The 25,274-nt window shown below is 38.7% G+C and overlaps 1 protein-coding gene across 2 annotated transcripts in view; it reads left to right on the top strand.

The window, feature by feature from the left end:
* Window positions 1-2,568: 2,568 nt before the first annotated feature.
* The window catches only part of ZMAT3 (zinc finger matrin-type 3), a 76,631-nt gene continuing 53,925 nt past the window's right edge, over window positions 2,569-25,274 (top strand). For both annotated transcript variants that reach the window (XM_045851063.1, XM_045851062.1), the window contains exons 1-5: window positions 2,569-2,776; window positions 6,289-6,615; window positions 21,738-21,857; window positions 24,169-24,335; window positions 24,457-24,557. In XM_045851063.1, the coding sequence (XP_045707019.1) occupies window positions 6,346-6,615; window positions 21,738-21,857; window positions 24,169-24,335; window positions 24,457-24,557 (658 nt within the window). In that variant the 5' untranslated portion in view covers window positions 2,569-2,776; window positions 6,289-6,345. The remainder of the gene's footprint in view (window positions 2,777-6,288; window positions 6,616-21,737; window positions 21,858-24,168; window positions 24,336-24,456; window positions 24,558-25,274) is intronic.

Here is a 25,274-nt window from a genome sequence, read left to right as displayed (position 1 = left end):
AAACAAATATAACATGTTATATTGAAGATAAATATTGATCTAGTTTTTCATTTATTTTTGTTTACTATTGTTTACATTGAGCATATTTGTGAAGTCATGTATTTGCAAAGTACTAACAAAAACATTTTCAACAAGATGTGTGAAGTTTTAGTGAACAGAATAGCAATTGACAAAATTAATAAATGGACTCAAGTCTATCACATATAAAGCCGTGGGGGTGCTTATCTCCTTACTTTGTTAGTTAATACTGTTTTCTTTACCAAGGACATTTTATCTGAAAAATCTTGCTTCTTTAATTCATATGTTTAACAGGATGGTGAAAATGATAAACTGTGAATGTTTTTTGTTTTTTTTTTTTACTGAAAATAATAGCATTGTTTCAATGAAAAATAAATTGAGAGGTTATGTGAAGAACTCAGGGGTCATGAATCATTTGACCTTTAAATTTACATGTGATAAAAAATTATAGCTTTATTGGTAAAATCTCACTTTATTCACTGAAATGTCTTTTGAAAAGTAATCCCAAAATTATAAAATATACTGACCTGGGTTAAGGACTCTTAGTCATTCTTATTTCACTAGTGAGTTGTTTTCACAGAATGTCTGACATTAGCTTCAAATATCTGGTTGCACCCTATGATCTCTAGGTGCATTCTGATGGTCTCTTCTTGATAATTTCTCATCATAGCTTGTAATGTAGTAAAAATAAAGCAACAAACACACAAAAAACCTCTTTTTATCTCTATCTACATATTTATGGAATTTTTGGGTCGCCAAAATATTGAGCTTTATAGGTGTTCCTTGGTTGACCCTTTCCTGTTATCCTCCTTGCCCCTCCCCTCTGGTCACTGTCAGTTCTTTATTTCCATGTCTCCAGTTGTATTTTGCTTGTTTGTTTGTTTTGTTGCTTAGCTTCCGCTTATAGGTGAGATCATATGGTATTTGTCTTTCACTGCCTGGCTTTTGTTTCACTTAGCATAATGCTCTCCAGTTCCATCCATGCAGTTGCAAAGGGTAAGAGCTCCTTCATCTTTCTGCTGCATAGAATTCCATCATGTAAATGTACCACAGTTTTTGATCCACTCATTTACTGATGGGCACTTAGACTGTTTCCATCACTTGGCTATTGTAAATAGAGCTGCTATGAACTTTGGGGTGCATAGGTTCTTTTAATTTGGTGTTTCAGGATTCTTGGGGTATAATCAAGTAGTGGAACTGCTGGGTCAAAAGACAGTTCCAGTTTTAGTTTTTTGAGGAAATTCCACCCTGTTTTCCATAGTAGCTACACCAGTCTGTTGGTGGGGATGCAGACAGGTGCAGCCACTGTGGAAAATAATGGAATTTCTCAAGAAACCAAAAATGAACTGCCATTTACAATTTTTTTTACATGTGAAGTATGGATACATAAACAGCTGGAGAATCTACTCAGAAAAATTTTGTTTTCTACCCAGGTATGATCGATTACTCTTCCCAAATGGCCTGTGTACACTAGCTGTGTGTGTATGGTTGCTAAACAAATCACCTTATTTATGAATTCATTTCTGGAAAAGTCAATTTGGTTTGTTGGCAGTGGTTCTGGATGGTGTGTTTCAGCTAAAGAAACAGCCTTAATTTCCTACAGCAGTTTGCCTACTAGGGCGCATCTTACTATACTTAGGTCTCCTTGACATTTTAACTAGTGATTAAAAAATAAGCACACAATGATGTAAATATACTTAATGACACTGAACAGTACACTTAAAATGATGAAAATGGTCGATTTGTATGTATTTTACCACAACCAAACCCCCAAGCAAATTTTCCTATGGGAGAATTTACAAATTAATAGACTTTTAGAGCTGGAATTTCCTCAGCTTATCTTGCAGTATCAACCCTAAAGGTGTCAAAGTTGACTACGAGAGGATGTGACATTCTAGCGTTAGCCAATCTCTTCCTGGTCTTGCCTATCTTAAAGACTAGGCTCCAGCGGTCAGGAGAAAGTCATTCTTTTTCTTGTCCATGTTAGTGTAGCGGAACAGGGCAAACGTGTAAGTGTGTGTGTGTGTGTGTGTGTGTGTGTGTGTGTGTGTGTGTGTGTTGTGCGCTCTCGTGTGATTGGAGACCACTGAGTAGGCAGTCAAGCTCTTCTTCTTTTATCTTGGGGAGAGGTGCAACTTAAAGGTTCTGTTCCAGCAGTTTAAAGGGTCCTGGACGTTTGGCAGCTCCACTCAGCCCCATTAGCCGGCAGCCAACAGACTGAGGGCACAGCTGGAATGAAAGAGCCTTAGATCTCAATGATAGCAGATGAAAGTTCCAAAAGCTCTGTCCAGGCTTCTGCTCTGAATCAACTTTCAAGGGTATAGGATGAACAACTCTCAGGGCTTGTCCGCTGGAATGGACGGTAGTGCATCTTCCTTTTGCCGCCTGCCTTTGTTCCCATTGTGGCCCAGCACCCACGAGCTCATGGAGTGCGCACCTGTGCAAAGAGCACCCAGCGCCCTGGGTTGCTGGAGACGCCGACGCACCACTGAGCCTGTTCCTCCAGGCACATGCGCAGTGGCGGCCTTCAGTCTCCTCCTCCACCGCCTCCCGGTTCCGCAGTCACTTCCTGCAGCTGTTTCCTTGTGGGTCTGGTTGCACTGACTTTGGAGTCATCCTTTAGCTGCGGAGGGGCTCGGTGGGACCGGCTGAGAAAGTTGCGCTGAGGAAGGCGGGGTTGAGCCCGGCCGAGCTAGGCGCGCTGGGAAGACGGCAACGTAGCCCACACTCAGATTCCCGGTGCGTCCCGGCGGTTCCGGTAAGTGAGAGGACCCGGAGCCTTGGGGCGTTGAGGACGAGCCCAGGAGCCGGGGACTAACGGTCCATCTGGCTGCAGTCTTTCCACCTGCTCTCCACGTGACAGGCTTGCGCTGCTTTTATTTATCTGTTTGTTTTTAAGCCTTTCACGTGCTCTATTTGGATATCTGGGCGTGCAGCTGCCTTGGCTCTGGCGCTGGCCCCTACCTCCTGGGAGACCGGGGATTCCATTTTTCGTGATGGCATCCTTAAGGGATTGAGGTGCGTGGTCGCGTGTATGCATGCATGCACATTTTAGGAATGTAAGGTAATTTTACGTGGGCGATGCTGAAGTATATGTAGCTTTGATTCAAGTATGTAAATGGTGCCTTAGGATTAGGCACCGTCACAGCTGAGACTGGAGAACGTTCGCCAGTTCACCAAGGCCTCTTCTCCTCCAGATTCCTGCGTTCTTTGGAGTCTTCCTTATATGATACACCTTGCCTCAGCTGATTACTTTTCTATTTTTCTCTCAGTCCTTCTGACTGTGTTCTGATGACCTCTGAATAACGCTCACTGCCTTTCATTGGTAGAATTCCCAATTTCAGACTTTGCTACTTTGCTGAGGTGCCAGTAACCTGCTCCTTTACACTGTTCCCTTTCTTCTGTAGTTTTCTCCAAATGAGAAAGTGATTAGCCTTAAAACAGTATGTGAAAAGTAGGCCCCAGTCCAGTCATGAAAACTATGCTATGAACATTCCCCTTCTTTAAACAAGAGTACACTGTGAAGCTTTGATTTTCTTTATTGTCCCCTCAACCCTTTCCAAACCGGGACACTAACCACCAAAAATCTTTCATTTATGGTACTGTAAGCATCAAATTGAATGACTTTTATGATTTGAGGAATGTTTTATTTACATCAGCCCTCAAGTTAGTTTCTTTTAATCTAATGCAGTAGTTGAACAGATGTGAGTCACATATACATTGGTCTTTCTATATACCATCATCATTCATGCTTTCCCTTAAGACTTGGCTTTATTTCTTCAGATTTATATTTTATGGTACTTTTTATTTGCAAATGTAGTAATACTTGGTGTACCTGTCATACATTGTTTTTTGAACTTGACATTTTGGTTGTTGAATATTACAAAAAATAATGTTAGAATATCTAGCTAGTCTAGATATCTAGAAAATCTTGTAAAGATAAAATGCGATAATAGGTAAATCTGTACTTGGCGAGCATTTTTTCTTTAATTTGGGAGATTTTATCACCTTTGGAAGGGGGTCTCTTGTACTTCTGTGCTTTGAGAAGGGCCTTTGATGGGAGTCTGTAGGCAACCCTAGGGGAGACACATGCTGCAATTTCAAGTGAGAGTGAGCGTCCATAAAACAAGTCCAGACATGTCTAAACAATTGGTAGCATTTGATTTTCTGTTTATAGTGATGATTTTTTTTTTAATCCAGATGTTTTGACACCCTCCTCCACCATTTCTTTTCTGAACTGGTAGCTTGTTTATGACAGTTTGGTATTAATATGTCTCTGTACAGGTAGTATGTGTAGTCTTTTAATAGCATGAATTATAGTTAGGTAGTTAACGTTTTTGAAAAGTCGTCTTTGTCTTCTTAGTTTTCCTTTTAGAAATGCCCATTTATCTGTTTCTGCTTTCTCAATGTCTTTGCTTGATTTAATTAATAGGAATAATGTGATTATAGAGAACCTGACTTGTTAAGAGTTCTAAATCTGTATTGCTTTTCTTTATGTTTCCAAAGATATGGATATCATATTTCTGCCTAAGAATAAAATAATATTATTGTTTTTATAGATGTTACGGTTAATGAGAAAGAAGTGTTGTTGAATACTATGACTAATAATTTATGTACTTTGCTTGTAGCACATTATTTCCCCATTGCACTGATATTCTTTGCTCCCCCAAGATGCTGAATTTTAATATAAAGGTCATTACTTGATTGTAATTTCCACATGTGTATACTTAATAAATTGGTAAAAGAGACTTTTGACTTATCAAAATGTACTTGCTTAATTTTATTAAATTTATTGTTGTCATGAAATGTGTCCCTGTCTATTGCAGATGGCAAACTTCAGCAACTTAAAATAGCCATGTTCTATTGACTAAGAAAAGAGGTTTAAATAATATTGAGGGAGTGGAGGGAATAGTAGATTTTGAAGTAAAGATTTTAATTTGGGTTAGTTAGAATCGTGGGAACTCAAAGTGTGCGCTGTGGTTTATTTTGAGATACTTGGGGTTAGAAGATGCCATCTGGGTGGGAGGCAAGAGAAATCATGGATAAAATTGAGGAAGGATTGGAACATATTGCACCTTTTTCAGAGGGAAAGAGAATAGAGACTATCAGTTATTTAATAAGAAAGGGAAAAGAAATACCTGAAAGACTGAGGAAGTGGTTTTATATTGGACTTGTGGTAGTGTGATCCATTACCTCATTGGACATTTACTTGATACATTATTTTGTTCAGGAAATTTACCTGTGGAGGGAGAGAAAATATTCTCATTTTATAGGGGACTCATGAATGTAGTCTAGGGCTAAATGAAGTGAAGTCCTAAACTCAAGGGCTTATAGGGAGCAAGCAAGTAAATACAGGCAGCAGGCTGAGTGGGGACTGAGGTGGCCTGGAGAAGGCAGGCTTTGCTGTTGGGGACCATGCCTTTCAGCACTAACTAGCTATTGTTGCCCATGTAGGGCAATGTGCCAAATGTTGCCAATTCTTCTTTCTTATCGAGAGAAGCCATTAGTCTATTTTTAAATGCAAAATGAAAGCAAAACAAAACAGTATATTCCAAACAGAACATAGCTATGGCTGCATGGCTTAGAGGCTGTCTACAGTCTCTGCTGGGAGGAGTCATTGGCTTAGCTCTTTGAGTATTAGTAGTTGATCAGAAGGTATACTCCCCACCTCCCAAAGCACACTTTTATTTATTTTTGTCACATGGTAACTCTGAGTTATTCTTAGACTTCCTTAATATTTAGGTAGTTCTAGAAGTGTCTTAAGGATTCTGAGAAGTGACACTATTTCATTCTTTTTTTTCTCATATAATTTGGATGAAAGACTAGTTTGGATGGAAAGTAGACTGTTACTAAGGTTCTTAGCTGGTGGCATTTTGCGTATGCATGGTTATCAAGAGTGTTTAAGTGTAAGTGTGCTTGATGGAAGGGGTCTGGACTAGGTGACCTTTGATGTCCATTTCAGCCAAGTGATTTTTAGATTTAATTAGTCATGGATGCAATGCTATTAATGTTCATCATGTATCAATGAGGTAGCCAGAGGGACCACAGCTGGAGCTGTGCCAAGCAAAACAAAGCCAAATCGATAAACCTGTTTTTAGTGGAAGAGCATCGTGTCAATGTGGATTAACAGATGGGAAGTCTGCTAAAACGAGGCAGAAGTCCCAAAAATGGGTTGAAGAAGAAGAAAAATGGGTGAGGTTGTATGGTCATTTACATTTCATATTGCTTGGGTCACATTTTTAAGTGAGTTTGTTTTTGCTTTTGGTTCAGAATTGAAGACCCAGCTTCTCCTCACACGTTGGATTATGCCCAAGGCTTTTCTACCCAATGATTCTCTTGCAACACGCCGGGCTTCCTCTGCCTAAGCGGCCCTCATCCTCTCTTCCTATGTCAGTGGCCGCCAGGTCTACAGGAACCTTGCAGCATTTGCCGCAGAAGCCTTTTGGGCAGGAGGCTTCCATACCTCTGGCAGGGGAAGAAGAATTACCTAAGGGAGGTGAGCAAGACTCTGCCCTGGAGGAGCTCTGTAAGCCCCTATACTGCAAACTCTGCAATGTCACCTTGAACTCAGCACAGCAAGCCCAGGCTCATTATCAGGTAAGGGAAGAAAAGAAAATCTGGCATTTAGTGGGGAACATTTTAAGGCTTTACCCATTTTGGAGTTTTCTCTCCTGATATGTCTGGAATAATCAAGGTGGCTTAGTGAACAACTAAGTATTAGTTTGACTAAAAGCATAATGTTTGTAGTTTGAAAGAAAATGCCATTTATTATAAAATGGGATCTTAACCTGTTATACTTAGCTGTATGGTGTTTGATAGCTTACCTGTCATTGTAAGCACATGTACACCTTCTATGTTGGTGAAAAAACCTAACAAACCTGTGATTCCAAGGACAGGTATTTGACACATGATGTACCAAACCCAATGTCAGGATTGCCTAGAAGAATTAGTCTTATAAATATTCTCTTCCCTCTAATACAATTTGCATTGGTTCAAGGTAATCTCTGTCTATGAATCTTATGCTTTTAACCTCTGGCTCTTCTTATGTATCTTATCACTGCTAAGGACAACACAAGTATCTTCTGTAGTGAGAATAAAATGACATTGGAATATTGAGCCTTACCCTTCATTTATAAGAGCACACTCTGATTTCTTTTAGTCCGTTGTTGTGAACTGATAATTGTTTCTAAGATTTAAAGCTTTCTCTTCCATGTAGAATAACTAGTGGAAAAGACAATTTTAAAAGACAAATGGAAAATTAAATTTTGCTACAGGGGGAGGGTACAGTATTTCTTTTTATTCTAGATTGTTATCTAGAATCATATAATTTCCTCTTTTTTGGAGAAAAGAGACCTGAGAAGCAAGTGAGGCCAAATGCCATTGAGTGAAAGGTTATCTTCTGGGTCACCATTGATCTGATTATTTATTCTCTCTATGAATATGTGCAGTAACAAGTCAGTATGGTAGAACAGTGACTTACACAGGTATTGTTTTCTCTCATGCCATTATAATTTTTTTCAACTTCAAGTTTTTATTTACTCTTTGTGTAAGTCTTTTTTGTTTTGATCCTAAAGACTGATGATTGTGTCACTTTGTGATTACACATCAGTATTTTGATAGTATGTTGTTTTCTCTGGGATTTAGGGGGAGACATAACAAGTTGTTCCCCTGAGGTTCCCTTTGTTTGGGTTTGTTTTTCCCTCAGGTGCAAAGAGGTGACTTAATTAGACCTCTCAGATCTTGGCACATGTCATCCTTGGTTCATACAGGCATCTTCTGATTCTATTATTATAGTTTTCCCCCTTGCCCCAATCCCTGCTCTCATTCCCTCTGGGTACTACTTTCCACCACAATGGTTTGATATCAAAGGGTCTCCCTTTACCTGTTTTATCATGTAGGTGGGTAAATGATAAAACAGGTCTGTTAGGATGATCCATCTAAAACCCAAAACTTAGTGTTAGTTTTCCTCTTCATTCATTCTTGTGGAACACTCAGTTTTATAGCCTAAGACTTAACTTAGAAAAATCAAACCTGGGTTTTAAACTTTTTATTTTTAGCTATCCCTAATAAATCATTAAATTGGAAGCAAACCCATGTGTGTGTTCTTTAAAGAAGAGTTGTCTAATTTTATGAGGTAAAACTCTTGGGTAATGTATAATTTAATATGTGTGCATGGGTTATACCTATACCTCCTGCTTTTCCCCCCTCCTAATATCACTTTGTGTCCCTATAGAAAGTGATAGATGCTAGTTACGCATAGAGAGAATTCAGTTTGAGCAGGGTCATTGGAGTATAAGGTTTAAAATAGGTAAGAAACAGAAGCAACACTTACTTAGTTTTATTTTTGTTTTATTCTACATTTGTGTGTGTGTGCTCTGAACTTTTTAGTTTATGAGATTAGTGAATCTATTTAATTGCAGCTCTGTCATTCATACAGTGAATACATAAATTGGAAAATACAAGAAAAGGGAAATAAAGCTGTGGTAAAATTCTCAGTAATCAGAATTATTAAGTGGAGAAGGGATAGTCTGTTGTAGGGGACAATGTAAGGAGCCAAGATCTAGGGTAAACATAGAGTGAAGAAGTAGCAAATGGGTATTAAGAAAGTAGGACCTAATAGAAAATGTAAAGTTTTGGTGTAATACAAGTGTGTTTCTAAGAATTTGGAAGCAAAGATTTGAATGAAACCAATGTTAATGGTAATTTTTAAAGAGGGAGACAAGGCAAGCAGTTTCATTAGGAGAGCAGAGCAGAAAGCTAATCTTAGAAGTGAGATCTGGATTTCAACAAGACAGACATGCTTGAAATGAGAGAATGTAGCTCAAAGGAGAATCAGCATAATAAACCATGAAAGCATGAACCTAACCTAAGTGGGTGAATCAATGTAGAAGGAAAGCATAAACATGTTAGCCTGAAAGATGCGTCAAAGACTGCACAAAGGGTGTGTAAACAAGCAATGATTCTGAAATCATTGGTTAGAAATCCTGAAATCCAAGGTTAGGAAATCATTTCTTTAACATTTCTGGTATTACTGGCTTGGTGGTGATGAACTCCTTCAGCTTTTTCCTGTCTGGGAAGGTCTTTATTGGTCCTTTGATTCTGTAGCTTTACTGGGAAGAGTAATCTTGGTTGTAGATCCTTGCTTCTCATCACTTTGAATAGTTCATTGCATTCCCTTCTGTACAGCAAAGTTCCTGCTGAGTAATCAGCTGATAGTCTCATGACAGCACCTTTATAGGTAACTAACTGCTTTTCTTTTGCAGCTTTCAGGGTTCTCTCTTTGTCTTTAACCTTTGGCATTTTAATTATGTTGTGTCTTTGGGTGGGCCTCTTTGAGTTCATCTTATTTGGGACTCTGATTTTTTTGGACTTGTAGGCCTCTTTCCTTCCCAAGGTTAGGGAAGTTTTCAGTCATTATTTCCTCAAATAGATTTTCAATACCTTGCTCTCTCTCTTCTCCTTCTGTTATCCCTATGATTTGAATGTTGTTACACTTGATTTTGTGCCAGAGGTCACTTAAACTATTCTCATTTTTTAAATTCTTTTTTCTTTTGTTGTTCTAATTGGGTGTTTTCTACTACGTAACTTCCAGATTGTTGGTTTGATCCTCTGCATCTTCTTATCTGCTGTTGATTCCATCTAATGTATTCTTCATTTCAATTATTGTATTATTCATTCCTGACTGGTTCTTTTAAGAAGAAAAAAGAAAAAGTATTAAGTATCACAAAGAAAAAAATTCTCACTGACAAAGGCAAGCACATAATAAAAACACTTGATCAATCAACACTAAAGCTAGTGCAAAGGTTAAAAGGCCAAAAATATAGGAAGGTTTGTGTAATGGCAATAGTAAATTAAGGGATACACACAAATAAATACAAAAGAAGTAAAAAGTGACAAACACATAAATGTGGAGGGGGTAAATAAAAATGGTAGTGATTATAGAATGTGTTCAAACTTAAGCAACCTTTGACTTAAAGGAGACTGCTATAAATATAGCTTGGTATGCATGAATCATATGGTGACCAGAAATCAAAAGTCTGCAAGAGATATACAAGAAATAAAGAGGAAGGAATCTAAACATAATACCACAGAAAGTTATCAACATACCAAAGAGGAGAGTAAGAGAGTAGGGAAGGAACTGTGAAGACCTACAAAAACAATCAAAGCAATAAAATGGTAGTAACTATGTTCCTAGTCATAATTTCTTTAAATGTAAATGAATTAATTGCTCCAATCAAAAGATGAATGGGTAAAGAAGATGTGATCAGTGGAATATTACTCAGCCACAAAAAAGAATGAAGTCTTACATTTGCGACAACATGGATGGACGTAGAGGGCATATGCTAAGGGAAGTAAGTCAGAGGGAGATAAATACTCTGATTTCACTTGTATGTGGAGTCTAAAAATTTAAACAAGACAAAAACAAACTTATAGATACAGAGAGCAAACTGATGGTTGCAAGATGGGTAGGGATTTGGAGAGCTGAGTGAAAAAGGTGAAGGGATTAAGAAGTACACATTGTCAGTTACAAAATGGGATGTTAAGTGCAGTTTAGGGAATATAACCAGTAATATTGTAATAACTATAAATGATGTCAGGGCAGACATATCCGGGGATCAACTTTATAAGGTATATAAATTTCTAACCACTATGTTGTACATCTGAAACTAATACAATATAAAATATCAACTATAATTTAAAACTTAAAAAGCAAAAAAAGTCTACAAAGAAAAAAAGGCAGTGATTTAAAAAGTGTACTAAAGGCAAGGGTAAGACCAATGAGTAAGGCTTACCAGAACCAGGAATGGGCAGAATGGCAAGGATTGTAGATCAATAAGACAAAGTGATTGATGAGATGATGAAAAGTAAAGTTTTATTTCAACTCTAAAAACCTGCTTTATAATTTTTATTTATTTTTAAAAAATATTTTTAAGATTTATTTTTAGAGAGAGGGGAAGGGAAGGGGAAAGAGAGAGAGAGAAATATCAATGTGTGGTTGCCTGTCACACACTGGGCACTTGGCCCACAACCAAGGCATGTGCCCTGACTGGGAATCGAACTGGTAACACTTTGGTTTGTAGTCCAGCACTCAATTCACTGAGGCACACAAACCAGGGCTAATTTTTTAATAGAGAGTGATACCAATTCATTATTTCAGTTATGTGTGAGATAAAAGGGAGCGGTAGTTTGTTTCTAAGCTAGAAACACCTTCTTGTGAAGTGATAAATCACTCTGATTACATTTCTCAAAATGTTCTAGTTAATTGATGCCACTGTTGAAATCACAAAGTTTCAAATTGCCCAGGGTATTGTAAACAATCCTCAATCTGGTTTGAACAGTGTTACACAAAAGTCTGTATCATGTTCTAGTAATCCAGGACACACAATGAAAACTGCTCAATAAATACTTCCCTGTAAGCTCTCTACCACCTTTCCCTGACATCCTGATGTTCCCAACCTGGGGCTGCCTTAGCAATGCCCACGTGTGTCTCTTGCTACCACAGATTTAGTTTTATTTCCAGAACTTTTTAAACCGGTCAGTCTGCTTCAAAATACCCTTAACTGTTCTTTTATTTTTAATGAGTTACCTATCTTTTCAGTCTCAAAATTATGGCTTTAGTTATATCTTAATTTAAAATAAAGTCTTTGGTTTTGGCTGGTGTGGCTCAGAGGATTTAGTGCCAGCTGCGAACTAATAGGTTGCTGGTTCGACTCCCAGTCAGGCCATGTGCCTGGGTTGTAGGTCAGGTACCCAGTTGGGGGCATGCAGGAGTCAACCAACTGACGTTTTTCTCCCATATAGATGGTTCTCTCCCTCTCTTTCTCCCTCCCATTCTCCCTCCTTTCCCCTCTCACTGAAAACAAACAAACAAATCTATTTTTAAAAAATAAAACCTTTGGAGGAAAAAACGTGTCTTCATTATATTAAAATCTGCAGGCTTCAGGTTACTTAGGGCAAGTCTCGCATGGAGTAACACAACACTGTTTCAGCAGCGTAAGTGCCTAGAGGATGAACCACTTTAGAATGGAAGGTCATTAATAGAAATTTTAAAAGGCTAAAAGCCTGGGTAAATTTTGCTAAGGCACCCACAGTTTAAAACAAAGTCAACCAGTTTGTTTTCTAATTTGCACATGCATTTGAAGAAGTAATAGTTACTCAAAGTACATTTCTAAAATTTGTCATAAACATCAATTTCTTTTTGTAATGTTTAGTTGTGAAATGATCTATCAGATTAGATTAATTAGAAAGAGAGACAGAACACAGTTAAAAAAGTAGTTCTAGCCTTATGATGCTGAATGTTGTGATCATAGTTCAGAGAGTGTGATTAGATGTTATCCCCAAATTTAAAATGTTGATTTTGGCACATACATTTTAACATCAACCACTCAGGTTTGGGTGGCATGATCAGCAACTCAGATCTCAGCTCATTTTTATGTTTTCAGAATTCTCTCATCTGATTGTTTTCAAAATGATCCTGCAGTGGACTGAGATCAAAATACACCTTATTAGGGGACAGAAGTTCTCCATCATCCTGCTATTAGCCGGATCTCGTCAGCTTTCTGCCTTCTCGTCCAAGTCCATTGCTACCTCGTTTCTTATTTCTGAATAGATATCCCTTCTTACATACAAGGCTTATTCTTCACTCTGTACTTTGGATTTCATCACCTGCTATCACTTGTCACCTCTGTTGAATTAAAACCACTTTTAAGCCTTTTTTTTTCTGTACATGTAAAAGTAGTAACAGCAACTTTCCCTTTCCCTTTAATCCTTCTTTTAGCACCCTTTCTCTTCTTCTGTCCTGTCCTTAGAGTTCTGCTGGGTATAATTGTCTCTTTGGGTCTTCATTTCCCATTCACTCCCCAGCCCAACGCACCCTGGTTTACATTCCAGTATTCTATTGAAATGGTCTGTTCCATGGTCACCTGTGGTTCTACAGCCAAATCTAGCTCTGTTTCACTTGACCTCTTTGTATCATTTGCCACTGGTAATTAGCCTCCTTAAAATACTTAAAAGATATTTCACTTAAAATAATGTCTCTAGAAAAAAGCACTTATAATATAACATATGTTCTCCCCTTTTCACCCATCCCCTGCCTTTCTTCTCTGTTCTCCTTTCTACCTCTATTAGTTCTCAGCTGATACAGTGAGTCCCTTTCAGAGTGTGTGGCCTATAAAGAACGTTCTTCTTTAAATACAGTGCCTTTTCAGTAGTTATTGTTTGTCTTTCCAGTATAAAATGAGAGTATGTTATGTCTAGAAACTTTGGAAAATTTAGGTAGAAGAGAGCACATCTTCATAAACAGTAAAGCACCAATAACTGTTTGTCTAGGTGGTGCATATTTCAGGGCTCTACCTTTTGCATTTCTCTCTACCTCTCAGGTAAACACAATCTACCTGATTTCCTTCTGTCCTGTTCCCATTCTTGTGTGCCGTACTATGGGGCTAGTGAGAAATTGCACCTCTTCTGTACCTCAGACATGGAGTATCTCTTCACTCAGTCTTTATGAAGGAGATGTTATCAAGTATGTCCTGCAGGGAGGCCTGGCCCTTTAAGTCCTCAGCTACTGGATGGCTTAGACTAGAACACTCACCTGCCCAGTGACTCACCTCATTCTCTATGTTCATCTAATCCCACTTTCCCAGCAACTACCAGTGCCGCCCCAGTTAGGTTTTGTTTTGGTTCTCTATTTCCCCTCCCCCTCCCCCTCCCCCTCCCTCCCCCTCCCCTCCCCTCCCCTCCCCCTCCCCCTCCCCTCCCCCTCCCCTCCCCCTCCCTCCTCCTCTTTTCTCACCTTTTCTTCATTATTGAATTTATTGGGGTGACACGGGTTAACAAAATTATATAGGTTTCAGGTGTGCAATTCTACAACATACCATCTCTACACTTTGTTGTGTGTTCACCCCCCCAAGTCACGTCTCCGTCCATCACCATTTATCCTCTCATACCCTCTTCTACCTCTCTCCACCCCTCTCCCTTTGTCAGTAACCACGTTGTTGTCCATGCCAATGAGTTTATTTTCTTTTTTGCTCAATCCCCTTCACCAGTCCCCCCTCCACCAGTTGTCAGCCTGCTCTCTCTCTCTATGAGTCTGTCTCTGTTTGCTTATTGGTTCATTTTGTTCATTAGATTTTACACATGAGTGAGATTGTATGGTATTTGTCCTTCTCTGACTGGCTTATTTCACTTAGCATACTGTTCTCCAGGTCCATCCATGCTGTCATAAAGGGTAAAATTTTCTTTTTTATGCCCAAGTAGCATTCCATTGTGTTAATGCAATTTTTCTTTGCTTTTTATACTCCTGTAATTTTTGAAGAGCTGTTTTATAGAATGTCCCAATTTGGGTTTCCTTATGATTAAATTCATGTTATGGTTTTTTTTTTTGTTTTGTTTCGTTTTGTTTTGTTTTGTTTTTGCAAGAATGCCAAAGACATGATATTGTGTCCTTTCCAATGCATCATATTGGGAGGGACATATGTGCATATTTTGTGTAACTGGTGCTGTTGACTTTGATCACTAGGTATGGGGGTGTCTGACAAGATACCCTTTATAAAGGTAACCATTTTTTTTGTCTTGTACTTAGTAAATATCATATGGGGAGATACTTTGAGACCATGTGGATATTTTATTTCTCATCATGTTTTACTCAATGATTTTGGCATTCATTGATGATTCTTTTCTGCAGGGAATACTTTTGTGGTGTTTGCCAAATGGTGATTTTTTTCCTGTTTTAATCATGCTTTGTACATTTATTAGTTGGAATTTTAAGAACTTCCCCTTTCTCCTATTTATCTACCTTTCTAATTATTTATTTATATCACTATGGATTCTTATTTTATTTTAGGGATATAATATCTTACTATTGTTATTTACCATCTTAATGTTTAAATTGTTCCAAATTTGACCAGTGTGAATTCTTTCAAGGTAGTGCTTGTGTCCTTTTGACATGTCCCCATAATTTTTTGCATACTTCCTTACTTTCTGGCAATATAAAATAGCTCAGGGTTTTCTTATACTTCCCTTATGCCAGCCATTTCTTCAAGAAGCCAGGTTTTCTTTGTTGGAGAATGGTGTTTAGAAAACCAAACCCCAGTGCAAGGTGTGGTGCTTGGTACTGGGGTTTTATTGTTTCTGGATCCTCTCAGGGTCAGAGCTAGTAATATATCTGTGTATATATAAACATACTTATATTTATCTGTACATATATTAAAAACTTAATTCAGGCTGATACTTCCACTGTCAATATGCCAAGACAGTGCTCATTCTAACCTTCCATATTCTGTTAATGTTTAACTATGTTCTTTGATAGTGAGAAACCTGGATTTATCCACAAAACAGTCTCACTCAGCCTCTCTCCCTCCCTGCCTCTCTGTCAGTACTCATCAATATCTCTGTGAAAAACAAACCTACTATAACTAGATACCTAGGATGCCTTTTCCGTATTTACTTTTGGACAACTTAAGATGATTTTAGACAATTATAGATTAAAATATTAGCTCTGCTTAATTGTTTTGTTTTACTTCTTAAGGAACACCAGTTTCATGTAAGCCATTCCTTATTGTCTTCTATTTCCATTGCTTTCTCTCTGACCCTTTAAAGTTTTTCTTTATATCATTTTTATTTTCTTGATTGTTTCTTAAAAATCTTCTGTGCCTGTTATTATTATACATTTTCATTTGTGCCTATTCTCCTTTGGCACTTGTATTTACTCCTTATGTTTGACATAATTCTGTTTTGTTTTCCTGAGTTTAATTATTCTACATATTTCTCACCATGTTTTGACTATTTTTCTTTGTACATTTTAAATTCCTGATTCACAATGATTTTTTAATATCCCCAAATTCTTGTTTGAATATATTTAATTCAATTTGGAACCTTTTCTAAATGGTTTCCTTCTATTTCATGTTGGTTTTTGGGCAGGGGGCAGGGGGCTCATTTGCTGACATGTGTTGATTGTTTTGGTAGTAATTTTGTATAGACTCGATTCATCTGTTCATTTTGTGGATTTTGTAGCTTATGAGATCCTTAATTCATTGGAAGCCTCTTCTATCACTGCAGCAAAATTCAGTTCTTTAATAATTTTTCCTTTTTGGTGTTCAGGGGAAGGTTTATAGGTCCTCTGATTTTTGTTGTGTTCTTTTTGTCTTGCAGGATGCTAGCTTTCCTATTTTGTTTATTTTTCCCTTCACCTCCCAGTTGCAAAAGGGTGACTTTGTTTTCCTTTTTGCCTATTTTTCCTCCAGACCACCACTTTGATGATAGGCACTTTAGATCACTTGTACATTCAAGCTCCTCCTTCCCAGCAGTTGGTAACTGGGCCTCGCTTTTACAAGCTTAGAGGTCTTAATGTTTCCTGGTGTAGTTATAAACCAACTTTAGGTGTTCTGCTGGTTCCCTCTTTTCTCTTTCTTATCGTTATTGTGTGTTGTTACTTGCCATGCAGGCTCGTGGCAGGAACATGAGTGATGGCTCACTGAGATTGGATGTTTTTTCTTTCTTTCTTTCTTTTACTTATACTTATTATGAAGTCTGGACATTCTGTGGTGTCTGGTTGTGTGGAAGGCATGATTTGTGTGTAGTTTTATTTTTCTTGTCATTCTGTGTTGTTTGTAGAGGATATGTGGGGAGATGCAAATCTAGGTAGCTGCCACCCAACTATCTGGAAGCTCTTCTGCAAGTTTTTAACTCTCTGAGTTTAGTTTTCTCATATGTAAAATGGGAATGATAATTATGCCTAATTGATAGAAATTTCATGAAGGTTAAATGAGATAATATTTATGAATTGTTTAGAACAGTATCAGTCACATAAGTGCTCAGAAAATTTTAGTTGCCTTTCTTATCACTATGTTGGGTATGCAACATTGACTTGAACTGTACTGTGGATACTGCTTTGAAAATAAGATACTGATAGTATCTAAAGGTGACCCCTCCCTTAGTACTGTGTATCTCATCTTCTTCTGCCTTTTCATGGACTGTGCTCCTGTAGCCATGCTCTAGCTTCTGCATCATCTGTTCTGTTCTTTTTTTTTTTTACTGACTTCCTCTTGTTGTCATGCAAAATAGGCTAAATAAAGTCCATCTTTAAAAAAATCTTTCACCCTGACTGATGTAGCTTAGTGGGTTGGGCATCATCCTGCAAACCAAAAGGTCGCTGGTTTGATTCCTGGTCAGGATACATGCCTGGGTTGCCAGGTCCCCAGCTGGGGCCATGTGAAGGCCAACTAATCAGTGTTTCTCTTGCACCTCTCTTTCTAAACATAAAAAAAATCTTTTACTGATCTATGGCCCCCCTCTAACTCTATACCCTATTTCTTCTGTTTCTCTGTTCCCTGTCGTAGCAGAATTCTTCTTAAAAGTTGCCTATATTGGTTGTCTCCATTTTCACATCTCTCATTGTCTCCTTAAGCTACTCATACACCTTTTATTCCCCCACTGCTCTACTGAAATGGTTCTTACTGAAGTTACTCTTGACCTCTATCTTTTCAAATCCAAGCATTAACTTCTGTGTCTTGACCCCACAGTAGCATTTGACCTGGAGAACCACTCCATTTTGGTTATTGTTTTAAATTAAGTCCTTCAGACATTAAAAAAAGGCCTAAAATAATATAATGCACATGTGCATTTGCCGTCTAGTTTAAAGAGTGAAAATTATCAAATCACTTGAAGCCCCTCACCCCAATCCATTCCCAGTTGTATCCTTTCCTAGCTTCAGATGTAGCCATTATGCTAAATTGGTATTTCTTGTTCCTATACTTGTTTTGCACTTTTGCCACATATGTGTTTTCCTATACAATCTGCAATGATTTTCTTCATGTTTTAAACCTCCATAGTGAAAAATTATTCTTAAATATCTTCTGCAATTTATTCTTTTCATTCAACATTTTGTTATGAGAATTATTCATGTTGTCATGTGTGACCCTAGAGTGTTTATTTTCTTTCTATTTTTTACATATTGGCTTTTATTTTTATTTTTTTCACATTTTTTTATTGTTGTTCAAGTGCAGTTGTCTCCATTTTCCCCCACCACTCCCCCCCACCCCAGCCATCCCCACTTCCCACCCTTGATCCTACCTCGCTTTGATTTTTGTCCATGTGTCCTTTATACATGTGTCTGAAAACCCTTCCCCCTTTCCCCCATTATCCCCTCCCACCTCCCCTCTGGTCACTGTCAGTTTCACTGTGTAAATAGTGTTCCATTTTATGAATAGACTACAATTTAACCATTAGGTGGTAGATAGATACATAAGTTGTTTCTATTTTCAGTTGTTACAAACAGTCCTTCTGGGAATATTCTGATAAATATCCCCTCAGGTATTTCTGTTTGATAATACCTAGAAGTAGAGTTCCTGGGTTATACTGTATTTAACTAGATTCTTCTTTTGAATCACCTTGTTATAGGCTTCCATGATACTGCACTTGTTTAATTTTCATCTTACTTCATAGGCCAAACAGTTTCATCTCATTTTCTGGATCTTCATCCTCTACTGTACTCTATATTTTAGTGCCTGGGGATTTGTCTTTGGCTGTCTTCTCTGTATTCTCAGCTTCTAACTTCAAATTACACTAAATTATCCTCCAAGCTGATCCCAGGATACTCTTTATCAAATGCAATCCAATCATGTCATTAAATTTCTTAAGACATCCCCTGCTGCCTCGGAAGTCCCCCCAACCCCTGCATGTATCTCAACTCCTACTCTTCTCTAAAGGATCCTGAAGACCATCTTTCCAGCAGTCTGGGCCTTTGCTTAAGACTATTCCCTCTGTTCACAGTTTTCTTTCCCCTCACTCCTTAACTGCCTGGTCAACTTTTTAAAAAGATGATTTGTGCCCTGGCTGGCATAGCTCAGTGGATTGAGCTCAGGCTGCGAACCAAAGCATCGCAGGTTCGATTCCCAGTCAGGGCACATGCCTGGGTTGCAGGCCACGGTCCCCAGCAACGGCACATTGATGTTTATTTCTCTCTCTCTTTCTCCCTCCCTTCCCTCTCTAAAAATAAATAAATAAAATCTTTAAAAATGAAAAAAAAAGATGATTTGGATGTCCCCTTTTCAGGAAAGTCATACCTGACACCTTCAGGCAGAAGTAAGAAATTCCTTCTCTGTGTTCTAGCAGTTTGTTGACTACATTATGCTTATTGATTCATTTCTCCAACAAATATTTAGTTACTGCCTGCTACATTCTAGAGACTGTCCTAGACATTGGGGCTAGAACAGTAAACCAGACAGACAGGGTTCTTATTTTTTAAGGAGTCTACAGTCCAGAGGGTTGGAGAGAGAAAAGAAATAAACAAAGAACATTATTTTCGATATTGTGGTAATGGGATGGAGAGTGCGTGGAGGGGCGGTGGGGAGAAAGTGGGGATGGGCATGACTTCAGATTGAGTGAGATGCTGTTTGAGTTGAGACCTGGAAGATCAGAAGGTACCAGCCATGCAGCAGCCTGAAAGAAGAGCATCTTAGGCAGCAGGAACAGTGAGTACAAAGGCCCTGGAGCTAGCATGAATTTATCATGTGTGAGGAGCAGAGGGAAGGCCAGTGAGTCAGGAGCATCATGAGCTGCAGGAAGGGGCCTGTACAAGTAAAATCTGAGACATGGGCAGGGCCAGATCATGTAGGGCTTTACGGGTAAGATTTGTTGATTTTCAGTGTAGTGGGAAACCATTGGGAGATTTTACGTGAGAGAGGGACAGATCTGATTTATGTCTGGAGTGATCACTCAGGAGGGTGTGAGAATTACAGGCAGAGACCAGGTAGGAGTGGTTGCTGCAAGTAGAACATGTTGGTAGCTTGGATTCTGTGGGATTTGTAGTGTCCATAGAAAGAAGTGGAATGACTTAGGATGTATTTTTAAGGTAGGCTGCTAGGACTGGCTGATGGATTAGATGTGTTGGTTTTAAGGAGGGATGGAATCAAGAAAAGGACCTGTTGGCTTTTCTTGAGTAACTGCCACGTAGATGACTAGTGGTGGTGACAGCAATGACAAAGTTTTGTGGGGGTGGAACAAAAAATTACCTTTCAGATATTTTAAGTTGGACATGCCTCTTGAGACTGCCAAGCATGAATGACAGGAAGTGAGTTGGACAGGTGGCTCTGAAGGTCAGGGATTGTCTTAGTTTGTTGGGGCTGCTATAACCAATTATTGGAGACCGGGTGCCTTAAACAAGGAACATTTATTTCTCATTGTTCTGGAGGCGAGAAGTCTGAGATCAGGGTGCAGCTTGGCTGGGTTCCAGGGAGGAATTTCTTCCCGACTGCAGACCACTGACATCTTGTACTCTCATGTGGCAGGTAGAGGGTGAGGGGTACCTCTGGTGTGTATTTCATAAAGGGATACCTTCAGGACCTAGTTACCTTTGAAAGGCCTCTGCTCCTAATACCATCACATTAGATTTCAGTATATGATATTGGGCAGAACACAAACATAGAGTTCATAACAGGGGTGGAGATAGATAGTTTTGAGAGTCAGCAACTTATTGATTATATTTTAAAGCACTGAGACTGGATAAAATAACTGAGAGTTTGAGTGTAGACGGATAGAGAAGAGAGGTGAGAGCAGGGTTCGGACATCATAGCATGTGGAGTTTGAGGGGTAGGGATGTAAGGAGGGAGTCATAGAAGACAGTAGAGGGAGAGAGTATCAGTTGTGTCATGCTGCTGGAAGTTCGGATATGCTGAAGGCACAGGTACGACGGCTGGATTTGGCCCCCCGGAGGTCACTGTGACTGGTGAGGACACCTTTAGGGCATTTCAGCGGCCAGAAGGTGGAACTTAGCTCATTACTTTAATTAACTGCATATGTTATCTGTCACCTCTAGAACACATGCGAGTCCTGTTTCTAGGGCTTAGCGTATACTAGATGGTGAATAAATGTTTGCCTACACATTTGCTTTTTACGAGGTAGTTTAAAGGATAATATACTTTTTTACCCTCATTTAGAATGCTTTTAGATCACTGACTCTTCCCACCATTTTGTGTCCATTCAAGGAGTGTAGTCATGTGAATAATGACTTAAGGGAAACAATGAGAGAAGCAGATCCATTTTAATAGAGGCCCACGGAGCATCCTGAAGCCATCATGCTGTGGAGAAACAGGGCCTTGCTTTGGACATGGAAGGCCTGCTTCCAGTTCTGGCCCCGCTGCTCGGCCCTGCTGCAAGTGTTGGTGGCACGTCCCCCATGCTCTCCGGATTGCATTTTTTCAGCTGTCATATGTGGATAATATTAACGAATTCATCGTACAGGGTTTTTGTGAGCAGCAAATGTATTAATGCACAAAGTAAAATAGCTCTGTAAGAGCTGTTTTTGTAAAAATAATTGGTTTATCCATTTTATTATAGATTTATAAAGTAGATTAGAGCACAGTGTCATGAAATTCATATGTAGGCAGTGGGGTATGAATGGCAAGTTTAGGGAGAACAGAGATTGCTGGAAAATGTGATACTTTTCTAGAAGTATATAGGAAATTAATTTCTTTTGGCTTTATTCTCTTATCTTTCTCAGATAAATTTAATTATCCTCTTAGGACCAAAGAATAGACTTTTACTTTAAGATCAAGTAATCAAATCTAGCTAGTGGTCTGTTTATCCCAGTGTTGCATATATCTGAAAGAATAAAATGTAGTTAGTGTTGCTTGTGTTTTTTTCTTTTTTTCTATTTTTTAAGTGAATATATTAACATGACACATTTGCCCCCATGGTGATTACCCATTTCATTTCACTTCTAGGGTAAAAATCATGGTAAGAAACTCAGAAATTACTACGCAGCGAACAGCTGTCCTCCTCCTGCCAGAATGAGCAATGCGGTAGAACCTGTGGCCACTCCAGCTGCTCCTGTCCCTCCGCAGGTGAGGCGTGTGTCAGGGGGAAGCTGTCCTGTGCACAAATGGTCACGGGTGTGATTATCATCCGTGTGCCCATCAAGGCACAGTTGGGCAGATATTCCTGAAAAGGACCACTTGGTGCTTTTAAAACTCCTTGAACTATAGGGCTGGATTTAACACATGCCAAAATCCACAAATCTTCAGATTGCCCATTGGCTTTGCTTGTGATGCATGAAATGATGAAACACTTACTGTTTCACGAGTCTTCCACTATGCATTTCTCAAAATTCTGGCCTAAATGGCCCTCAGTGTCTAGGGCTAAACTAGAATAAAAACTAACTAACCCTGAATAGAATAAGAGATTTCAAAACATTTATATCTTTATTGTAGTTAATGCCATTATTTTATATTTTGCCTTCCATTAAGATCAGTTTCTTGAGATTGCTAACCCCTCTCCCTTTTTTTAACTTCTGTGCAGAGAACCTGTATAAACTCTCTCTGGTTAAAAGTGGAGTTCCTTTCACTCGTTGAAAGATAGGGCACGTATTTTGAGCAAGATATTTCTGTACTTGAATAGCTTCTGACATATGGATTCTACTCCTTAACCTGCCTTTGAAGTATTATTTGTCTTTAGAACAGTACAGTGCTCATAGATAATAACTCTAATCGAGTACTTACTATGCCGGGTAGTCTGCTAAGCACTTTTCATGCATTATTTCATTCAGGTCTGGGATTAGGGTCAGGAGAGGGATACACTCCACTGTGCCCACAATATAAGGGGGAAGAAACAGAAAACTCAGTAGTCAAGATAAATATTTAAAATATTCAGAATTAATATAAACAATTCAATGGTGAACAAAAGGTCAAAACTTAGACAGGGTAAGTATTATTTTCCTTTTTCCTCAGGCAACAATATGGCACAGTTACTGATCCTGTCTTTATTTAAAATTTTGATATTTTGTTCCTCGTTGATTTTTTTGGTATTAGGTTTGATGATCTAGTTTATTAAACTATTTCATTAAAATATTATTTCTCTTGATTGCTGGGTGTTTTGATGCTCCCTTGAGTTTCGTGCTCATAGCCTGCCTTGCCTGGTTCTAGACCTGGGTGCTGACTTCACGTAGTGCTTGCAGTAACTTAGAAGTACTGGCCTTACTACTCGAAGTGTAGTCCATGGCCAGCAACATTCATCTCACCTGGAAGTTTATTAGAAGTTCCGGCAAGCTCAGTACAGTACCTTGTCCATGGCATTACATGTGGTGGGGCAAGAATTGTTTTTAATCTTAGACCTCTACTCATAATCACCATGGTATAAATTTTATTTTTCTAAATGTTAGTTTCCAGTACTTAAGGTATGGATAGAAATACCAGCTATTCCTCCATCTGCAAGAATTTGTGGGGGTAAGTGAGATATGTTAAACACAGAATGAGAGGACAGGAAAATTACTGGGATGATCTTCAGGCAGTGTAGTGGTCACAGGACTAATTCCTGAAGGCTGCCCTAGAACTGGGTGGCTGCTCCCTGTTGGGGACTGTTTTCAGCCAGCTCCACCCTTCTGGGCAAACAGCCTTAGCCTTCTTTCACAGCATAGCCCTTTGTGATTTTTGAAGACAGCTATCCTGTCTCCAGAAATCTTCCCTTCGGGGTGAAAGAAACAGTGCTATTTCTTTCCGCTGGTCCTGATATGATATGCCTTCCAGACTCTCATATATTTTATTCTCCTCCAGACAAAATCTAGTTTGTTGTTTTTTGTTAACCCAAAAACATTTTGAGTGGATACTATCTTTTGGGCACAATGTTAGTTTCCCTTAACTTGTTGTTTCCCAGCCTGAATGTAACTGTCTGGATCTGCTGGTTATTTCCCCATTATATGGTATTATAATTATATTATTATAAAGTAATTATAATATAGTATATAATTACAATTATATCTGTAGCTAGTTTGTGGACTCTTTGAGTAGAGGCTCATTTTTTTAAATATATGTCTGTACACAGCTTCTGCATTAAGTAGCAAGCCTTATTAACAGTAAATGTTCAGTAAATGCTTGTAAATGCTTGTTGGTGGATTCTGGGCTGACTTTACTTTTTCTGACAGTGTGATTCTAGGCTTTATTTACACTGCCCTATATCTTCCATGCTGGGTTTTTAAGTTGTTTTTTTTTTTTAATTTCTTCATTGGAGATAACAAGGAGCCATTCGTTATTTTGGCACACTGGTTATTGTCCTGCAAAACCATGATTAAGTCACAAAGTGCCTTAGAAGGAACTTTGAGGAAAAGAAGGGAATAAGCTCCAGGTGTTTTTTTAACCTTGTTTCTTGCGTCTCTGTTGTCAGATGGGCTCCTTTAAGCCAGGAGGCAGAGTGATCCTGGCCACAGAGAACGATTACTGCAAGCTCTGTGATGCCTCCTTCAGTTCTCCCGCGGTGGCTCAGGCTCACTATCAAGGGAAGAATCATGCCAAGAGGCTGCGGCTGGCGGAAGCTCAGAGTAACTCATTCTCGTAGGTATTGCCTTTTTTTCTGAGGCCAAAGTGTTGTGTGAGACTGACTGTCTGTAGAGAGAAAGAGTTGAAATGGATCCTGGTTTAGACGTCTCACTCTTTTAAAATTTCTTTTCTCCAGGGAATCCTCAGAGGCAGGTCAGCGGCGGACCCGGAAAGAAGGGAATGAATATAAAATGATGCCTAATAGGAGAAATACGTACACGGTACAGAATAATTCAGGTATCCACTGGATTTCCACATACCTTGGCTGCATTCTAGAAGTGGTCTCCTTTATTTTTATTTCTTTTAATGGTCATAGATAACCCTGAGAATTTGGGGTAAGCTGTTGTTTTGTTTGAATTGGTCTAGTGGCTTTTCAAGCTGGTATTTACTTCAGGTTTCATTTATTTATTTATTTTTTATTTAGCATATTATTTATTTTGCTTTTAAACTATAGTTTTTATGTTTTAAGAGCTTTTATCAAGTTCCTTTATATTTCTTCTGGTATTTGCCAGCTGAGAAATGTAACATTAATTATAAAAATGCACTATTTGGTTTGAAGTCACACCATGCTAATTCCATATTTATTGGGAAAAAACATTGTAGCAGTGGTGTTAAACCAGGTTAGTGAACCAGAAGGGGAGTTTTTGTGAAATACATATGCCTGAACCAGGACTTAGAGATTTTCAGTCAGTAAATTTGGAGTAGGACCCAGATGCACATGTGTTTTGAAAATGCTTCCCCAGTGATTATGATACACACCTTCAGGTCAACTAGCTTATAGGAATGTGTCCTGCCTTTTCTGATTATCTTCAGGATGGAAAATAGGACTGCGTAGCCCCTCATCCTCTTACCCCATCCTCCAATGTGGACACATACCAGCACAGGTCATTCATGTGAACAATAAAACAAAAAACAGCCCTGGCTGGTGTGGCTCAGTGGGTTGAGTGCTGCCCT

Source organism: Phyllostomus hastatus, unplaced genomic scaffold (genome assembly GCF_019186645.2).
Source record: "Phyllostomus hastatus isolate PE091 unplaced genomic scaffold, TTU_PhHast_1.1 phas_contig_86, whole genome shotgun sequence".
Classification (NCBI taxonomy): Eukaryota; Metazoa; Chordata; class Mammalia; order Chiroptera; family Phyllostomidae; genus Phyllostomus; species Phyllostomus hastatus.
The sequence above is the reverse complement of the archived record's forward strand: the minus strand, read 5'-3'. Positions and strand labels throughout refer to the sequence as shown.